We start from the raw sequence: 17933 nt of genomic DNA on the forward strand, positions 1-17933 counted from the left end.
TTGACTTATGTACATAACATCGTTTTATTCATGTATACACAAATTTAATTTTTTAAAAAGTAACAATAATAATAAATTAGTAAATGGGATAAAACTAGTAAGCAATATATTATTATTTAAAAGGAAATGGTCGTGTCAAACAAGTTTAAATTATTTAATTTTAATTATTTGTAAAATATAAAAGTCAAGGTATTTTTGATCATATCCATATATTTTCCAGAGTGGATGGTTTTTATTTAATTTGATTTTAATTTTGTTTAAAGAAGCTTGCCGTTGATATGTGCATTAGGTATTCCGGCAAAAGGCGAGAAGGCCACCGCCACACCAACTCGCCCATATAAAATACCAAAACTAAACCATTTCATCCTAATTACAACAACATCACTACAAAACATTATGTCAATTCATTTTTTTATGATAAGTTTGAGTCAATTTTACCAAACTTATTCATATTTATACAAAATCAAAGAAGAATATCCAGCAAAGTTTTTTTTTTTTCTTTTCTTTTTTAAAGTGTGGATTAAAAGGATAAGATAAGAGAGAAAAAAAAGAGAGGCGTATATGTTTTTTTTTTCTTTTGTTTCGGGAGCATAATACAAAGGCAGTTTGGAGAAGCAAAGGATAATTGCAGGGATAGGTATTATATTCTAAATCTAAATTTGACGGACCAAAATGTGAGATTCCACATCGGTCCATGAAGGTAATTATAGATTATTTATAAGACTGATAGCTATATATAACGAGTCAAAGCTGACAATATAATTGTTTATAAAAATTATTTGGATACCTTTTTTTCTTTCTAAAAAGATAATAGTTTGTGGACTTGGGCGTGTTTTACTTTTTGGCCTTTACACTTTTTTATTATTATTTGGAGTTTCCTTAAAATCAAAAAATAAAAATAATTAAAATGTGATTTAAAAAATTAAAGAATTTGGTTTGGATGGGTCAACTCAACTATGTAGTTGGGTAACGTGGAGGCATATGTGAGGAATAAACCGTCAACTAAAACGCGATGGTGACAGGTGGCGAGAGGTGAGTGGGTGGGGGGTTACAAAATGCAGAAATGAAATGGGGGCAAGGGGATGAATGGGCTTCCATTTCATTGCCATTTCCACGCGGTACATTCAACCAAACCCAACCGGGTCCAATTTCAACCATTTCCATCCCCCCTGGAAATTTCCTCTTATTTATTTATTTATTTATTTATTTTTTTAAATTTATTTGTGTTTTGAATTCCCCCGTTCGCTGGGATTCTGGATAAGCTTCACAACTTCTTCCACAATTTGCATTTTTTTTTCCTTAAATTATTATTCTTTTAATATTTATTATATAAAAATGAAAACCATTCCAAACACGACTTTGTGTCGTTCAAATTTATACTGCCACCTATAAATATCCATCTTCTTCCTCCATTCCTTCTCCATAATCAAATTCTTCAGCAACTTCCACAATAGCGAAAATTCAGTTCAAATTTGTAGTAACCGTTCTTTCTTTCTTTCCTTTTCGTTTCAGAGATGGTCGATTTGGGTTGGAAGGCCAACATGGTTTCCTCTGACAAGACCACCACCACTAAATCCCCAAAGCTCATCCCCACCGCCAATCTCAGTCTATCTCTTCCTCTTTCATTTCGTTCTTCAGACATCTCCACTGCCTCGCCTTCCTCTTGTTCTTCCTACGACTACTACCTTCGCCTCAACGATCTCAGGAAGCTATGGAGTTCTAAGGAGTTTCCGGAATGGACAAGTGAGTCGGTTTTGAAGCCGGGATTGCAAGCTTTGGAGATTACTTTCCGCTTCATTTCGATCGTCTTGTCCGATCCCCGGCCGTATGTTAACCGCTGGGAGTGGAAGAGGAAGCTTGAGTCTCTCACCACGAGTCAGATCCAACTCATTGCTATGATTTTTGAAGACGATGAAGAGGACGACGAAGCGCGCGGCAGAGTTCCGATCGTTGATCTCAGTTCATCCAACGGCGTCATAACTCGCGAGGGAAGCTCGGCGGAGGTCTGGAAGATTCGCGGAGAAGCTACCGTTGTAAGCAGAACAAGTGAATTGAGTCTTCTTCCTCGACTTGCGTCGTGGCAGAGCTCTGAAGACATCGCGCAGATGATTCAGTACTCCGTTGAGTGCGAGATGAGGAGATGTCCGTACACGCTAGGGTTAGGGGAGCCAAATTTGGCCGGCAAGCCGAATATCGACTACGACCAAATTTGCAGGCCAAACGAGCTTCATTCTCTGAGAAAGAGTCCGTACGATCAAATTGAAAATTACGAGAATCAAACGGTCTATACAACGCACCAGATCCTGGAGTCGTGGATTTACGCCGCGCATGAGCTTCTGAAACGAATTGCAGAGAGAATCGAGATGAAAAATTTCGCCAGAGCCGCGAAGGATTGCTATCTGATGGAGCGCATCTGGAAGCTTCTACAGGAGATTGAAGATCTTCACCTTCTGATGGATCCGGATGATTTCCTAAAGCTGAAGAATCAATTAGCGATCAAATCGCTGCAGGAATCGGAGGCATTTTGCTTCAGATCGACGACGCTGGTGGAGATTACGAAGCAGTGCAAGGATCTGAAGCACAAGGTGCCGTTCATCTTGGATGTGGAGGTGGATCCAATGGGCGGACCAAGGATTCAAGAGGCGGCGATGAGATTGTACAGCGAGAAGCGAGAGATCGAGAAGATTCATCTGCTTCAAGCCCTGCAATCGATCGAATCGGCGATAAAGAAGTTTTTCTTCGCCTACAAGCAAGTTCTGGTAATGGTGATGGGAAGCCTAGAGGCGAAGGGGAACCGAGTCGTGGTGAGTTCAAACTCGGACGACTCGCTGAGTCAAATATTTCTGGAATCCACTTATTTCCCGAGTTTGGATGCTGCCAAGACGTTTCTCGGCGATATGCACAGTGTTTACGGGTCGGATAGGAGGACCCGGATGAAGCTTTAGGACTGATTCTGACTCGGGTTGACCGAGTTACAACAAAGATTGGACTTTGGTTCTAAATTTATTATACAAAATAGGTCTGGATGGACCCCAGGGATGGAAAATACAGCAAATTTAATTAATTATTTTTTAAAAAAGAATGTAAAATCTTGCATTGCTTGTATAATGACATGTTTAAAGTTTTGCCTCATTTTATTGATTAAACACTTGTTTGGATGAAGCCATATATTTACTCAAATGTTGAATTATAAATAGATTTAGTTCTTAAATTCTAAAATTATAAAACAAATCATAATCTTTTTAAATATGGATTTACATCGGTAAAGCGATTGAGTTTTTTTTTTTAAGTCGAATTTGTCAATGATACTATAAGTTTATTTAATATGTTTTTAACTTAATATATATAAGAGAAATTGAAAATTCAGAAAAAAAAAAGAACGAACGTTTATTTAACAAGATATACAAAAAAATCGCCCACCGTGGGGTTCGAACCCACGACCACAAGGTTAAGAGCCTTGCGCTCTACCAACTGAGCTAGACGGGCTTCTTGTTTGTAATACTACATTTTAAATATATTTAATAATGAATATAATGATAGGGCCGAATTCATTAGGCCCAATAAGGTGCGTATTCAACGACCCAATTGTTATGTGTCCTCTTCCAAAAATTGGAGGTAGAACAGAAACCCTAGCATCCGCTCCTGCTCCTTCGTCGTCTCTCTCGGCCTCCATTTTTACGGAGATAGGTTAATTCGAACTTCAAGCAATGGCAACGACGGAGAGCACGGTCTTGCAATTTTCGCAGTCTTCTAACACGTTATCTGCGAAGGTTCACCCTCTGGTTATCTTCAACATTTGTGATTGCTATGTGAGGCGTCCTGACCAGGCCGATCGAGTAATCGGTACTCTTCTTGGCTCGGTTTTACCTGATGGAACCGTTGATATTCGCAACTCTTATGCTGTTCCTCATAACGAGTTCTCGGATCAGGTCCTCCTTACTCTTTATTAGTCTCATCTCTGTTGTTTCCTCGATGTAATTGTTTCGGTTGCCACTTATTCGTTCTTATTGATTTTTGGGTGATAATTAAAGCCCTTGTTTCTATATTTTTCCTTGACTAATTTATTTCGTCCTCTGTCCCGTTGGGAAAATTAGGGTTCCCTGTCTTCCCTCTACTCCTTTTTTCAATTTGGTTTTCGATTATATCTTACTTCGTAAAATTCCTTAATAATTCATGTAAATTACTTATACAAGAGAATCGTGAACATTTAAATTATGGTTGCAGATGGACCTTTATGATTTTATACGTTCTTTGTTTCATTGAATTCAAATGATATTTTAGGTTAGACTTGCTAGTAACTGTCATGTTTGTTCAACCATTTTGCAAAAAAATTGTATATTCCAAATTCCCTATTTCACTCTTTCGTACTTTATTTTCACTCTTTTCATCATAACAGGTTGCGCTGGATATTGACTATCATCACAATATGTTAAGTTCCCACCAAAAAGTTAATCCAAAGGAGGTTATCGTTGGATGGTAAAGCCGATCCTTCTTTACTATGTTTATCAGCTATAGTTGAAGTGCCATTTCTTGTTGGGTAAGGGACTGGATATCATTAAGGCAGAAGTTGAACAAAAGTTGCGGAGTTACAAATTAAACGATTTAGTACAAGATCCCAACAAGAGAAATGCAATATCATCCAACATATGTCCTTTGAATTCTCCTCATCTTTATCAAGTCTAGTTAAATTCCTTTAGTTTATTTCCACAGTTTGTTTTTGCAACTATTGTCTGTTGCCCCTTTGGTTTTGCCCATTTGCCTCTGCATATTTCTTATTTTTCCGGATGAAATTGGTTTCTCATTAGAAGGAATTTGGCTGCTAACTTTTTTTTTTTTTTGTTTCATACCTATTGAAAGACCACAAATTCACTATATTATTTTAGTTACATATATACTACCCTAGGTCAAAAATTTTAAATGGATGCTTTGCTCGTAATGTTGCTACATAGTCCACCCAAAGTTCTGTGATACTCTCTTCGAAGTCATAGTGATAGACACATTTTCTTATAGTGCCTAATACACCACAAATACTGACAGGTACTCAACTGGTACGGGTGTTACGGGTGGCAGTGCATTGATACACGAATTTTATTCTAGAGAAGTTGCAAACCCTATTCATCTGACCGTTGATACTGGATTTAACAATGGCGAAGGAACAATAAAAGCCTATATCTCTGTCAATTTGTCCCTCGGAGATAGACAACTTGCTGCTCAGTTTCAAGAAATTCCTTTAGATCTTCGAATGGTCGAAGCTGAGAGACTTGGATGTATGAACTTATTCCACGCTCATGTTTTACTTTCATTATTGAAGTGTCTAAGCTGCATAATCTATGTCATACACATATCCGCACATCCATTTTTCATTGACATAAATGCATGCACAAAAGTTTAGGTTGCCTCATTGACAGCTGTATGAAATATTTGATCCTTAAACCTTTTGAATATCCCCGACATATGTTAGAATAACATTAGCTTGGTATGATACGGATGTAAATATTCCTATTTTGTAGCTTTGCTGGTTTTTTTCACATATGAACATAGATTGTGAATTTTTTTCCCTTAAGCCTTATGGCAGTTATTAATGTATCGAGATGGAGATGCGTCTTTGTTGTTTATTTTATGAGTGTGGTTGTGTTTGTTTGTTAATCCTGTCCAATCAATTTCAAAACTTTCTTCAAGTCAGTTTTCTGTTAACAGTTGATATACTGAAGACAACTTCTGTTGATAAACTGCCAAATGATTTGGAAGGAATGGAAGCTTCAATGGAGAGATTGCTTGCCTTAATCGACGATATTTACAAATATGTTGATAACGTTGTGGTGAGTGACGTTTGGGTCTCCTACTTTTTTTAGAATTAGTCTTTTGTTTGCTTATGTTACTACTCTCTCAGGAAGGGCATGTTGAGGCAGACAACACGATAGGGAGATTTCTTGCTGACACTGTAGCCTCTCTTCCAAAACTGTCGCCAGCTGCTTTCGATAAGCTGATGAATGACAACGTGCAGGTATGATTATTTTATCGTAGCTTATATATTTTGATTCCCTGAAGTAGAGGCTGCAATATTAGTTGAATATTAAGGCCCCATTTGGTAGCTCTTTGGTTTTTGAAACTTAAGCTTATAAACACCACATACACCTATTGATTTCTTTGTTTTGTCATTACCCCTTAGGAGTGTTTTTAAAATCTTAGTTATGTTTTGAAAACTAAAAAAGAACATGATTTTATTTTTGCAAATTGTGGGGAGAGAAATCCAATTTTCAAGAACTTAAAATAAAAAATACCAAATTGTTATCAGTGGGTGGTTCAATTATGAGTTATTATTGGAGTTTGGTGTCTCGTTAATGGATTCTCCATTTATCTCCCATTCTCACTTCTTCCCAGGACCATTTGCTGTTGCTGTATTTATCAAGTATCACCAGAACACAGCTGAGCTTGGCTGAAAAGTTGAATACGGCTGCTCAGATTCTGTAACTTCTTCAACCGATTTTGCGTGTTATTTATTTGGTGATTGACCAAAAATCTAAGAATTCGGGTACTTAGTCCTACGAAATGCTNGAAAAACTTTTTTTTTTTTTTTTTTTTTTTTAAATGTTGAGTTCATTGTCAGATTCTCTTATACTGCGCTGCTTTGTGGAATATATTGCCTAGTTTAACGGACGAGGGTTGTACTACCATTATTACCATCAAGAATATTGTCCAGATGCCCAATTTTCTCCCCATACTCTGGAGTATAATTGGTCGTTTAAAGGCAACAATATGATCCACTTTCAATTTTCTATGAGATGAGATACTATTCCCGTTGGGGTTATAAACAAAGGGCAACAATATGATCCACTTTCAATTTTCTATGAGATGAGATACTATTCCCGTTGGGGTTATAAACAAAGGGCAACAATATGATCCACTTTCAATTTTCTATGAGATGAGATACTATTCCCGTTGGGGTTATAAACAAAGGGCAACAATATGATCCACTTTCAATTTTCTATGAGATGAGATACTATTCCCGTTGGGGTTATAAACAAAGGGCAACAATGTGATCCACTTTCAATTTTCTATGAGATGAGATACTATTCCCGTTGGGGTTATAAACAAAGCGCAACAAAGCGCAACAATGTTTTTATCGATTGAGTAAACAAAATTTCAGTGTTTGGTTTATAAGATGTGTTAAGATTCTTGTAGTAAACCAAAATTTAAAGGGTTTATACTGTTGAGAAGCAATTCTATAAAGCAAACGAAAATATGAAGCAGGAGAAATGAAATGAAGAAGTGAATATAATATTGTATAAGGTGGTTTGGGATGTGAGGAAGTGAGACGTGGAGGTGGATGATTGAATGATTGTGGGGTTCCATCGCATCGCATTGCATTGCATTGCGCCCCCAAAAGTAAATAATAATTAATGGAAGGGAAGGGAAGGGAATGTGGATTATAGGTTTGGCTTTTCCTGATCTGATTATACGTTGTCGATGTTGATGTCGATGTGGGGATGTGGGGATGTGGATGTGGTGTTCAAAAATAATTACTCCGATAGTGCGTTTGTTTCCCTCTTTTTGTGTCCCCCTAATTTACACTTCTTTCTTCATGGAAAAAGGGAAGAAGAGAAGAAGGGGTAGGCAGTAGTGGGGGCCAAACTAAAGGTAACGAAGCGTGCCCTAATTTCCAGCTTAACCCTTTCTCGATTCTCACTGATTAACATTATCTCTCTCTTAACCATTTCCACTCTCCTCTTTCTTCCACTTTTATTACTATTATTTCCTTTTACATTCTTCATACAAAAAGAACGTCCCTCTTACCATTTTCTTCTTCTTTTTTTTGTTTAATGCAAACATCCACATATATGTACACTCATATCTTACCCGACCTAGTTCTTATCTTTTTGTAAGATCTGTCGTTTGATTCTCGTCCCACTTTCACAAACTGAAACAAAATATAAAAAGAAAGAATAAGGTTAGATGGAAAGAAATTTGAAATTCATATTTATTTAGTTCATAAAATGATTATCAAACGAGATGATAACATTAAGGATTATAAGTTGCCTCCTGGCATGCAACAAATTTATGTTCCATATTTTAGGTGATCACTTTTACTTTTACGGGAATCTTACTTATGTTTTTGATTTACTAAAGAAAAAAAAGGACAAAATTTTTGTTTAAGGGTTTTGTATGGTTTATTGTAGACAAGAAGATAGGACCATTTAAATGGCACTTTTAGCGATGTGTGGATGATTTTGTTGTCACATCTTTGATTTGGAATGCTCTCTCTCTCTCTCTCTCTCTCTCTCTCTCTCTCTGTTCATTCTTTTTGTTGCTTTTCAAATGCATAAATCCGTTCCTCTCGCCCTCTGGAAGACTGTGTTTTCTTTTCTTTTCTTAATATTTTATTTTCAAATTCTCATGTTCTTCCAAATCGCTGTTCTATATCTTTAGAAACCCAAAACACTCTGCTTAGAATCATTGTTAGTTTAAACACACAATAACAACAATGTTTTGATTTTTCCTTTTGTTTTTTTGATGTGTGTGTTCTTGTAGGGTGTGTCTCTATGCCATTCATTTACTATTACTTATGATTTCTTTCAAACTACCATCTTTAGTTCCTTACACAAAAAATGGTAATTTGGCTCGCTACTGTTGTTTTTCAACTAATTATATTAATCGGAGACATATGTTCGTACATAACTATAGATTTCACGTGCAACTTGTTGAAGATAGTTAAAAACAAAGAGCATAAAAACAATTAGTTCTCATAGAAGTGCTGTAATTTGTAATAAATTTAGTGAAAATAAAGACAAGACTTTGAAGACAAAGGTATGTTCATAAAAATTTGAAGTTTGTGGAACAAAGTGTCCTTAGAGTTAAGACAAGAGGCTTATGACAAGGTAAAATCCAAAGCTATGCTCCCACTTTTGGCTGCTNTCTCTCTCTCTCTCTCTCTCTCTCTCTCTCTCTCTCTCTCTCTCTCTCTCTCTCTCTTCTATAAAAAAAAGAAAACATTGGTGGCTTTTGTTGTCTCTATGCTTGTGTTCCCACTCTTAACTCTCCTTTTCTCATAAATTTAAAATCCCAAACCCAAATTTGATCCTTTTGGCCAACCTTCCACTTTTGGTCAATTTAGTATCTCTGTCAGTCTCTTTTAATCACAACCCTCCAACACACATTCAGACAATCCCCTAATTCACTTTGACTTTTCATTCCACATTCCCTCAAATCCTCTCCCCCAACCTTGTCTTACCCATATTTACATTTTTTCTTCAACGATCACCGACCGAACCGAACCATCCCATCTCATATGAGTTAGAAGTAAGTAGCGTCCATTTAAAGCTTAAAAGTTATATCATAGTTACTATGGTCGGTACTGTATTAATGTGTTCACCAAACCAATTGAGATATTTAGATTCAAACCTTATTTGGGATTCGAGAAGATGAGAGAACTCTCTTTTTGTCCAATTCTTTTTGGACAGAGTAAGTGCATGCTTTACTGAAAAACACCAAACCCATTAAAAAAATGGAACTTTGATCCATGAGACTCAAAATCACAATTATTTTAATGTTATTGACAATCAATGAAACTTGCATCTTTGTCTCCTCGGGCGACCGAAATTTTTCTCCAGTGGCAGCTTTTGCGCATGTCCCTCCATATTCCTAATTTCCATCTCTCTCTCACTCTCTCTCTCTATGCACAAAAAACCAGGCCACAAATTTTAAAACCTCATCAAATGGGTGTTGTTCATCTTCAATCCAATCTTTTGTTTCCCTAAAATCGAAGCACCTTATTCATAAACAAAAGGGTAATCCTACAAACACATTTTATAAAAACACCTTCTTACTCTTTCTTGGACCGAATAGAAAGCACCTCCTTCTGCTTTCTTTAACTCATCAAACTATCGATCTTTAAGATGATAACGGGTATTTATCTACGAAGCTATCTTATAATTGACTCATTTCAATCACTTTGTCTAGAAGTAGACTAACAAAACTACATTTTCAAAGTACTTACGTGGTGTGAATCTATGATATCAAGAAAGAAGGAAAGAAGTACATGTACTCTATAGCATTTACACACGAGGATTAAAATAAAAAAAAAAATCATTTTTTTTAAAAGAAGGAATCGAATTTCTAATGAAATTTCCATTATATATGAGAACAAGACCTATCTATGTACCTGTAGGCAGAAACGCTTGGAACCCTTGCTTACTTTCCATTATGACGTATTTTTATTGGAAAAAAGAATTTATAATGAAATCTACACCTAATCTATTAAATGCAATAATAGTAAAAATAGTGTCACATGAGAAGAAAGTGAATAGAATTATAAACTATCTCCAACTCTTATATATACTATTCTTATGTAAAGAGAGAGAGAGAGAGAGAGAGAGAATAGAAGAGGGAGCACAGTGCACTTTTTCTGACTTCCTCAACCTTTCTTTCTGAGAGAAGAAGTTTCAGTTTCAGTTTCAGTTTCAGTTTCAGGGGGCGGAAGCTTAGTTGGTCGTCTCTCTGTCTGTGTTGGATGAGCCGGAAGAGTATTAATATGGAGGATGGGGTTTGTTCTAGAATTTACGTAAAAGGGGGCGGATGCGGCGGAGAGGGTGGCGGTGGCGGAGGTGGAAAGGGAAGTGGGAGTAGTAAATGTGGGAGATGGAATCCAACTGCAGAACAAGTAAAGGTGCTGACAGAGCTGTTCAGGTCAGGGCTTAGAACTCCGAGTAGTGATCAGATTCAGAAAATCTCTCATCAGCTCAGCTTTTACGGCAAGATCGAGAGCAAGAATGTGTTCTACTGGTTTCAGAATCATAAAGCTCGTGAGAGACAAAAGCGTCGCAAAGTTTCTCTTTCTCTTGATCACTCTCACCAACAGCAGCATTTCCTTCATCCTCTTCATCTCTCTAATGACCACAACAACAACAACAACAACAACAACATTATTCCACCCACTAACCGTATGTTTCTCACCTCCTTTCTATCCATTTCTGGTTCTAAAAACACGAATCTGGGTTGAGTTTTGTTTCATGGTTTTGTGTTGTTTTCTTTCTGGTTTGAGCAGATTTTGCAGATCAGTCGAGCACAAATAAGGGTATAATGGAGTTGGAGCCAGAAAGAATGATGAAAACGCTTCAACTTTTTCCACTAAACTCCATTGATGAAACACAAGGATCAGATGATTATCATCAGTTTAGAGTAGATGGGAAGCACTACGAGGACGCAACATCTTTCACCTACAAAATAGAGACAAAAATGGATCATCCGCCATTGGATCTTCGTTTAAGCTTTCTGTAGATCAGATTCATCAGTATCCAAAACTTACGGTGTTTGTCAATGAGTTCTAAGGCTGTAGTGTAGTTAGGGTTTTAATTTCTTTAAATTTTCCCTTCAACCTCTATGCGCTTTGATGGGTGGAGGGATTTTGGTTATTATTTTTCCTATTTTAGGGGGGAATTTGCAAGAAAGGCTTCGACATTCTCAAGTGCATGCTCGAGACTCGTAGATGAGGTTGAATGAGTGAGGCGTTGGATTTACTGTTAATCAGCGAATGTTGGAAATTGGGAAATTAAAATGGGGTTTATCACGAGAAACCAATGTGTGGATTCAATGCTTCGGAGTTCATAAAAACTATTTTTATCCAAATATATGTCATTCCTTGGTTTTGCTTCCCCAATATTCAATTCAACAATTCCCCATCTCAATATTGCTCATGGAATGGGCCATCATCCTCACATTGTAAGTTATGAACCAAGTTGTAAGCAAGAAGTTAACAAGTATATCGACACCAAAATCATAGCCAACTGATCAAATGGCTAACATCTAGGCCTTGAAACCATTGAAAACTTCGTAAATCTAAAAGGAGAGGAATCTATTGACCAAGATGTTACTATGGAAGCTAACGGTTTGGAATGTATGGTTAAAAAAGAAAAGCTAACAGCTGCTTTTCACCGGTTCAATCTTCACTGTCATCAGGCTTTACTGATTGCTCAAACGCAGCATCCATTATAACGCCATCCATTATATGCACAAGAACATCCTTCTTCTTTACATCCACCATTTCAGACCTCACACGGTTAACAATCAGCATCCCATCTTTGTCCTTGGAAATGTTCAATGTGAATCCAGAAACAGCATCATATGAAATCTCATTCCCGTAATCAACCGAAGTCGAGTACATAGTTCGAGGAACAGCGGAGAAACCTAATATTCTTGAAATCACGGCGTATGTGTCGTCCAATTTCTCAGTCGTCAAACTTTCATTTACTCGTAAACTCAATTCGCGCTCGAAAGCCTTCTCTGAAGGGATAAAGACAGTAAAAGCAAGATCCTTAGGCAACATTTTGATCATCATCTCTCCAAACTTGCCCAACTTATGATCTTTGGGGACCTTTCTGATCACTGAAATCTGATTACTGGCAACAGCCTTATCTCCTACAGTTAGCTCTGGAAGCCTTAGCGTTGTGATGAGTACAATAAGTATGCAACAAAGAGATAGAATCATAAATACGAAGGCAATTGGGTTCTTTAAAATGAAGCTCCTCTTCATCTTCTGTTCAGTAAGCTGCAACCATCTTTATTGCTTCTCTTTCACAGTGTGCAGAGTTAAAAAGAACTCAAAGTTCATCTTTCAAACCAACCTTCTTGATTAACTAACAGTACCTTCACATCAGTCGAACAACTTTCCAAACACTAGATAATCCCATACTTCAATTGATTATATCTATCATGGAACCTGAAAAATTAAAGCCTCCAACTCTAAGTATCGCATAAACTTAAATCATGAATCATTACAACCAAAACACGAGCAGAATCATGAACCATCCTCTGAAATTTCTTTTCCAAGAAACCGTTCTAGACTACTTTCTGCATATAAACCTCAACTAACAGAATTCATTGATCTAGGTTGAAAACAATGTTTCACGTGAATTGCAATTTGTTCAAGCTCCTAACATTAATTTCATAAGATGACTAAATGCATGTTCTCTCTCTCTCTCTCTCTCCCTCACACACACACACACACTCATCAGCCACCGCATACTCAGATCCAAACAATCCAAGCAAATAATAAGAGAATCAAATGGTAGAAAGAAGACGGAACGGAATGAAATTACCTGAAGCGGAGTTATGAGAAGGACGAAATTCCGATTCGAACAGCCAGTCTGAGCCGGATCTACTCTCCTCCATCATAAAAAATTAATCCGTCTCTGATCACGATGAGATCCACAGGATCCAAAGCTTCACCGCCGTTGATCAGCGAAGAAATCAATGGAAAGACGAGCTTCAAATCGCTGCACCACCAAGAAGTTTTCAAGGTCCTACGATACCCGAAATGGAACCGATGCCCGATGATCTCCGAACCGAATCCGTTGTGGGCTTCGGCCACATAAATGGGCCATTAGCCCAGTTATCAATTACGGTTAGCCCAATACAACCTAATTAGCATGCAGATATTGTTAAATTTTAAAAAAGGGCTAATAATCTAAATTTATACGACTCTATACAAAGTCAACCATGTTAACATAAGAAAAAATAAATAAAATTCAAACAATACACGTGAAATATAATGATACAATTATTATTAATAACATTATAATATTATAGATAAATAAAGAATTAACTAACATACATAACCTTCCGCAAAGTAAGCATCATTGTGCTTCCGAAAATATTTGAATACATCAAGCTCTAACTCATTTCCAGATCAAATGGTCAATGCCTAGGTTTGACTCTTCAATACTTCATACCTCATTTTCTAAATTCAAATATTATATAATTAAAAAAAGATAATAATAAGGATAATATTTGAATTTTATTATTTATCACTACTTATATTGGATAGGTTCGATCCTCAACTAGACATTGAATCATCTATAATTGGTTTAGTAACGCGAATTTGTTCCTTCCTAGCTTATTTTAACAATATAATTCGATTAATGTGTGGTAATCATCCATTGGTTGAGATTCTAACAAAGTCACTTTTTCAATAATTGTTCTTATTTTCTGAAGATAAGATTTAAAGCATATAATAGAATCCTTATCTAAGTTACTTTGATCGACCACTAAACTTTGTTCTTCTTGTAACGCATATCCATGGAAAAATTGGCACCAACTTTTCAGCAAACAAATTCCCCTACAACTTGATGAACTAGTCTCGATTTCATTGTATGTTCATTGTTAGACGAACACGACTATCCACAATGGTATGATATTGTCCCCTTTGAGCATAAGCTCCTATGGCTTTGTTTTGGGCTTCCCCAAAATGCCTCATTTCAATGGAGAGAGTATTCTCTATTTATAAATCCATGATCATTCCCTAAATTAGCTGGAACTTCTATCATCCAACATTCATAAGCTTAACAAGTCTAAGAAGAAAGTTCAAATTTCTGGAAAAGGGTGACCAGAGAATTCTACAATCTTGATTTGATCAAACAAGACTAGAATTTATTCCTGAAAATTAAAATGATGATGGATTGCTCATAATCGAACAGGAACACGTTCTTCATGATAAATCAGATCATAAGATTTCAATATTTCTACGAAAATCAACTTATAATTTCTCTCCATCTCGCTATTTCATTTTCAACAGCACCATGTATATATAATTATAAATATATATATATCATCATCGCCATCCGTTTCCCCACCCTAATTAGACTACACTACCATGTAGCCATGGATGGCTGAAATTTGCAGGTACTTTCCAGTACTTTACCTTTTAGTTCGGCGCCGACACGTACTGCATGAATTCCGAATCGGACTCAATCCCGGCCATGGTTTCCGGCGCCAAAACCACCTCCAAATCAATACTTCCACTGCCCTCTCTGCTTGGAAACGCCGATATCTTCCCGTCGAACTTATTCGCTCGCCCACTCCTCACCGCCAACGGCCGTCCCCATCCGAAATCGTTCTCGTACATCGGAAATCTCGGCGAACTCCCCATCGTAACCGACGCACCATCAGCGTTCCCCAACGGAAACATCCCCGGATTCGCCTCCCAATCCTCTACAAATCGGCGCACCATTCCGTTGTCGTGAGCAATCACGTTCTCGTTCAACTTCTCGGCACACCAACGCAGATCCCGAGACAGAACGTCGCCGGCGGAAGCATATGTCGGAATGCTCTGAATGGCGTTACCGAAGTAGTACGGATCCAGCTTCGGCTCTAGCCGGTGTCTGCAGTTCACCGCCATACGAAACGTTGTCGTCTTATTCGGAGGGAGTTTTCTCGCTCGCGTCACTGACCTCCATAATAAGGCGCAAAGAGACTGAAACGATGATATTGTTGTCATTGAGATCGCCTCGCTATCCGCGTGTTGTTTTGTAACGGTGTCGTTTTTGTACCAGCTGTCCAAAATGGACCCTACTTTGCCGTTGTTCTGACAATACATATCATTACTCTGCTTCCCCATGATCTCCACTGCCGTTACCGTTAAGTCTCCGTTATCGACTAATTTCTTTTCGTTCGCCTTAGCTTTCAGTTTCAAAATTGATTCTCTACTAAAACTGAATATTCTCTCCCGTAACGGTACGTCGTTGGAGAAGGTGACTTTGGGACCACTTGGCGGCAGACGGAGAACGGCCGGAGAAACCAGAACGGAGTCACGGCGGAAGTCTGGTGTAGGAGTGATAGTGATCGTTTTAGTCGTCGTTGTGGATTTTGCGGCTTTACACTCCTCGGCAAAGGTGTTGAAGAAGTTCCAAAACGAGGTGCCGTCAGTGACGGCGTGGTTGACGGAGCATCCGATGAAAATGCCATCAGCGAGGAAGGTGATCTGGACGGCCATGATTGGGCTAAAATGACCAGCGAAACTAACCATTCGATCGAAAGCGAAAAACTCCTTGAAGCCCTCGGGGAGATCGCCGGGAACGAGAAGGTTACGGACGAAGAAGTCGCAGGCATTGGCGTGGATAAATTCGACGCCAGCATCATTACATTTGATATAGACGTAACCGTCATCGTCGGTGACCAAACGGCCGGCAAGCGGCGGAAAACGAGAGAGCGCTCTTGAAAGACCGGATTTAAGAAGATCGAGGAGAGAAATTTGGTCGAGATTAGTGGAAGTGAATAGGCAGCCTTTCTGGATGTAGTGACAAGAGAGCATTGGGAGGTCAGAGACGGAAAGCTTCAAGTCGGCGACGGAGGAAGGTTGATCGGGGAAGACAATGCATTTTGAGAGAAGAATTGGAGAAGATGAGGGAGTGGGGATTGTCATTTTTGAGGTTTAGAGAGAATATAAGCTCTGAAGTATGAAGTGATTTTGTGAGTGTGGAGAAAAATAAACGGCGGAAGGGGGTATTTATAGGAGAGGCGGAAAAGGGTGGGATTTTTGGTTCATGAACTTCCGGTTTTGTTATCTGTGTCGTTAAGGGACCTTTTCTTTATTTTTTTCTTTTTTAGTTATAGTGATTTCGCTGTCGTATATTTATTATATTTATTATTATTATTATTTTCGGCTTACCTTTATTCCTTATTTTATTTTATTTATTTAATGCTTGATTCCAGTTTTTGCGGATGAATTTGCATATGTTATATATATATTTAAAAAAATTATAGAATTGTTTTGAGCAAGAGAGTTTTAAATTATTACTGCAGTAAATACTTTTGGTATGAACGTATGATTTGGATGAGCGCGGAGTATGATTAGATCTAAACACGAAAAGGATAGGATTGGATTGGATATAGAATCGTAGAGATATGGGGCAGGAAAATATTTGGATATGGAGAAGATCTGGAAGAGATTTTTGGTTGAAATATGAGGGAGTATCTTTGTAGAGAGGCAACCTTGGAGTTCACAATAATCTGTATTACTACATCCAAAGATCCAGTTTTGGGTCCTAAACTTTGTTATATACATACATAATCCCTTGATATCAAATTCCAGATCTTTTGATATAGCTACCCAGCACAAGAATCAAATCATTCTTACCCTCAACTTACATTTCCATCAAAATCTTATAAATTAATTCCATTTAATGCATGCATTTTATATATAATTTTATTTTTTTTAATTCAAAGTTCGCATTATAATCAAGAATTAATAAGTGCCGCCGGCTATTTACTCCTCTGTAAGTTGGCTGTCACTCCCCAAATCCCCAGATGAGGAAAGGGTTTTAATAATTAATTATTAAAGAACTTGAGGAGGGTTCATTCATTCATTTTAGATAATTAATTATTATGTACAACCCAAGCTCCAAGCTCCAAGTTCATATAATAAGTAATTAATTATTATGTACAACCCAAGCTCCAAGTTCATATAATAAGGAATATAAAATAAGGGATGCTCAAGATTAATACAATTTATAACATGGTCGGTTCATTAGATCAATGATTCATCCCTGCAAAACCGGCCTCTGATTGGTCGGTTCTCTGCCAGTGCTACAACTTGAATGTATATGCCAAGAACTACACAAGTATATTATTAAATTTGGACTTGGACCTTCAAATGATATGGGTTTTAATATATAGTTCAATATGGTTTGACTTGTGGAGGAAGGAAGCCTGTGTATTCCTATGGATATAATATATAGTTTAATACAGTGTAGGGGAGGGTGCTGTAATGTTATGTAACGTAATTTATAATTTTGATGTGCAATTTGAAGATAAAAATTTGAAATTATCTTAAGTATTGGAAATAAAAGGTTATTAATAGGCATACGTAAGTGGGTATGATGCCATTGATTAAATGGTTTAAGTTTTAAATTAAAGAATTAACGAACACCTAGTGTAAATTTAAGTTTGTTAATCATATAATAAACTTTATCGAGTGTATGGTTACAGTCAAATATATCCAATGAGGACCCAAATCCTTAGATAACTACGTATTGACACGTGGCGTAAATCACGAACTTTTTAAAAAATAAAAAAAAACAAAATTCACAAAAAACGACATGCCGTTGGGTGTGTGTCAAGTCTAAAAATTACACTATATATTTGCATGTCTTATTCTCTCTTAG

The 17933-nt window shown here is 37.3% G+C and overlaps 5 protein-coding genes and 1 non-coding gene across 6 annotated transcripts; 3 read left to right on the forward strand and 3 right to left on the reverse strand.

The window, feature by feature from the left end:
* The first annotated feature begins 1306 nt into the window (after positions 1 to 1306).
* LOC111809400 (nematode resistance protein-like HSPRO2) lies at positions 1307 to 3162 on the forward strand. Its single transcript, XM_023695850.1, has one exon. It carries the CDS (start codon positions 1515 to 1517, stop codon positions 2943 to 2945), a length of 1431 nt encoding a protein of 476 aa, XP_023551618.1. The 5' UTR covers positions 1307 to 1514; the 3' UTR covers positions 2946 to 3162.
* Positions 3163 to 3413: 251 nt separating this feature from the next.
* Positions 3414 to 3486, reverse strand: TRNAK-CUU. The gene has a single exon. It is a non-coding gene; the product is annotated as a tRNA-Lys (tRNA).
* A 120-nt stretch (positions 3487 to 3606) lies between these two features.
* On the forward strand, positions 3607 to 6551 carry LOC111809382 (eukaryotic translation initiation factor 3 subunit F-like). The gene is made up of 6 exons (XM_023695833.1): positions 3607 to 3929; positions 4397 to 4476; positions 5038 to 5267; positions 5698 to 5819; positions 5891 to 6004; positions 6382 to 6551. Exons 1-6 carry the CDS (start codon positions 3708 to 3710, stop codon positions 6469 to 6471), a joined length of 858 nt encoding a protein of 285 aa, XP_023551601.1. The 5' UTR covers positions 3607 to 3707; the 3' UTR covers positions 6472 to 6551.
* Positions 6552 to 10233: 3682 nt separating this feature from the next.
* LOC111807987 (WUSCHEL-related homeobox 5-like) lies at positions 10234 to 11494 on the forward strand. Its single transcript, XM_023693739.1, has 2 exons — positions 10234 to 10937; positions 11042 to 11494. The coding sequence occupies exons 1-2, from the start codon at positions 10508 to 10510 to the stop codon at positions 11272 to 11274; spliced, it is 663 nt and encodes a 220-aa protein (XP_023549507.1). The 5' UTR covers positions 10234 to 10507; the 3' UTR covers positions 11275 to 11494.
* A 187-nt stretch (positions 11495 to 11681) lies between these two features.
* Positions 11682 to 13335, reverse strand: LOC111807988. The gene is made up of 2 exons (XM_023693740.1): positions 13092 to 13335; positions 11682 to 12712 (listed from the first exon to the last, which is right to left on the reverse strand). The coding sequence occupies exon 2, from the start codon at positions 12524 to 12526 to the stop codon at positions 11933 to 11935; it is 594 nt and encodes a 197-aa protein (XP_023549508.1). The 5' UTR covers positions 12527 to 12712; positions 13092 to 13335; the 3' UTR covers positions 11682 to 11932.
* A 1064-nt stretch (positions 13336 to 14399) lies between these two features.
* Positions 14400 to 16257, reverse strand: LOC111808115 (BAHD acyltransferase DCR-like). Its single transcript, XM_023693927.1, has one exon. The coding sequence runs from the start codon at positions 16190 to 16192 to the stop codon at positions 14696 to 14698; it is 1497 nt and encodes a 498-aa protein (XP_023549695.1). The 5' UTR covers positions 16193 to 16257; the 3' UTR covers positions 14400 to 14695.
* Positions 16258 to 17933: the final 1676 nt, after the last annotated feature.

Source organism: Cucurbita pepo, chromosome LG13, assembly GCF_002806865.2.
Source record: "Cucurbita pepo subsp. pepo cultivar mu-cu-16 chromosome LG13, ASM280686v2, whole genome shotgun sequence".
NCBI classification, from domain to species: Eukaryota; Viridiplantae; Streptophyta; class Magnoliopsida; order Cucurbitales; family Cucurbitaceae; genus Cucurbita; species Cucurbita pepo.

What these genes read in the sequence shown, in the direction of transcription:
- LOC111809400 (XM_023695850.1), top strand. Translation starts at nt 1,515, where the DNA reads ATGGTCGATTTGGGTTGGAAGGCCAACATGGTTTCCTCTGACAAGACC.
- LOC111809382 (XM_023695833.1), top strand. Translation starts at nt 3,708, where the DNA reads ATGGCAACGACGGAGAGCACGGTCTTGCAATTTTCGCAGTCTTCTAAC. An exon ending in AAGGAGGTTATCGTTGGATG is followed by an intron (nt 4,477 to 5,037) that starts GTAAAGCCGATC and finishes AAATACTGACAG; the next exon opens with GTACTCAACTGGTACGGGTG. An exon ending in AATATGTTGATAACGTTGTG is followed by an intron (nt 5,820 to 5,890) that starts GTGAGTGACGTT and finishes CTACTCTCTCAG; the next exon opens with GAAGGGCATGTTGAGGCAGA.
- LOC111807987 (XM_023693739.1), top strand. Translation starts at nt 10,508, where the DNA reads ATGAGCCGGAAGAGTATTAATATGGAGGATGGGGTTTGTTCTAGAATT. An exon ending in CATTATTCCACCCACTAACC is followed by an intron (nt 10,938 to 11,041) that starts GTATGTTTCTCA and finishes TGGTTTGAGCAG; the next exon opens with ATTTTGCAGATCAGTCGAGC.
- LOC111807988 (XM_023693740.1), bottom strand. Translation starts at nt 12,526, where the DNA reads ATGAAGAGGAGCTTCATTTTAAAGAACCCAATTGCCTTCGTATTTATG.
- LOC111808115 (XM_023693927.1), bottom strand. Translation starts at nt 16,192, where the DNA reads ATGACAATCCCCACTCCCTCATCTTCTCCAATTCTTCTCTCAAAATGC.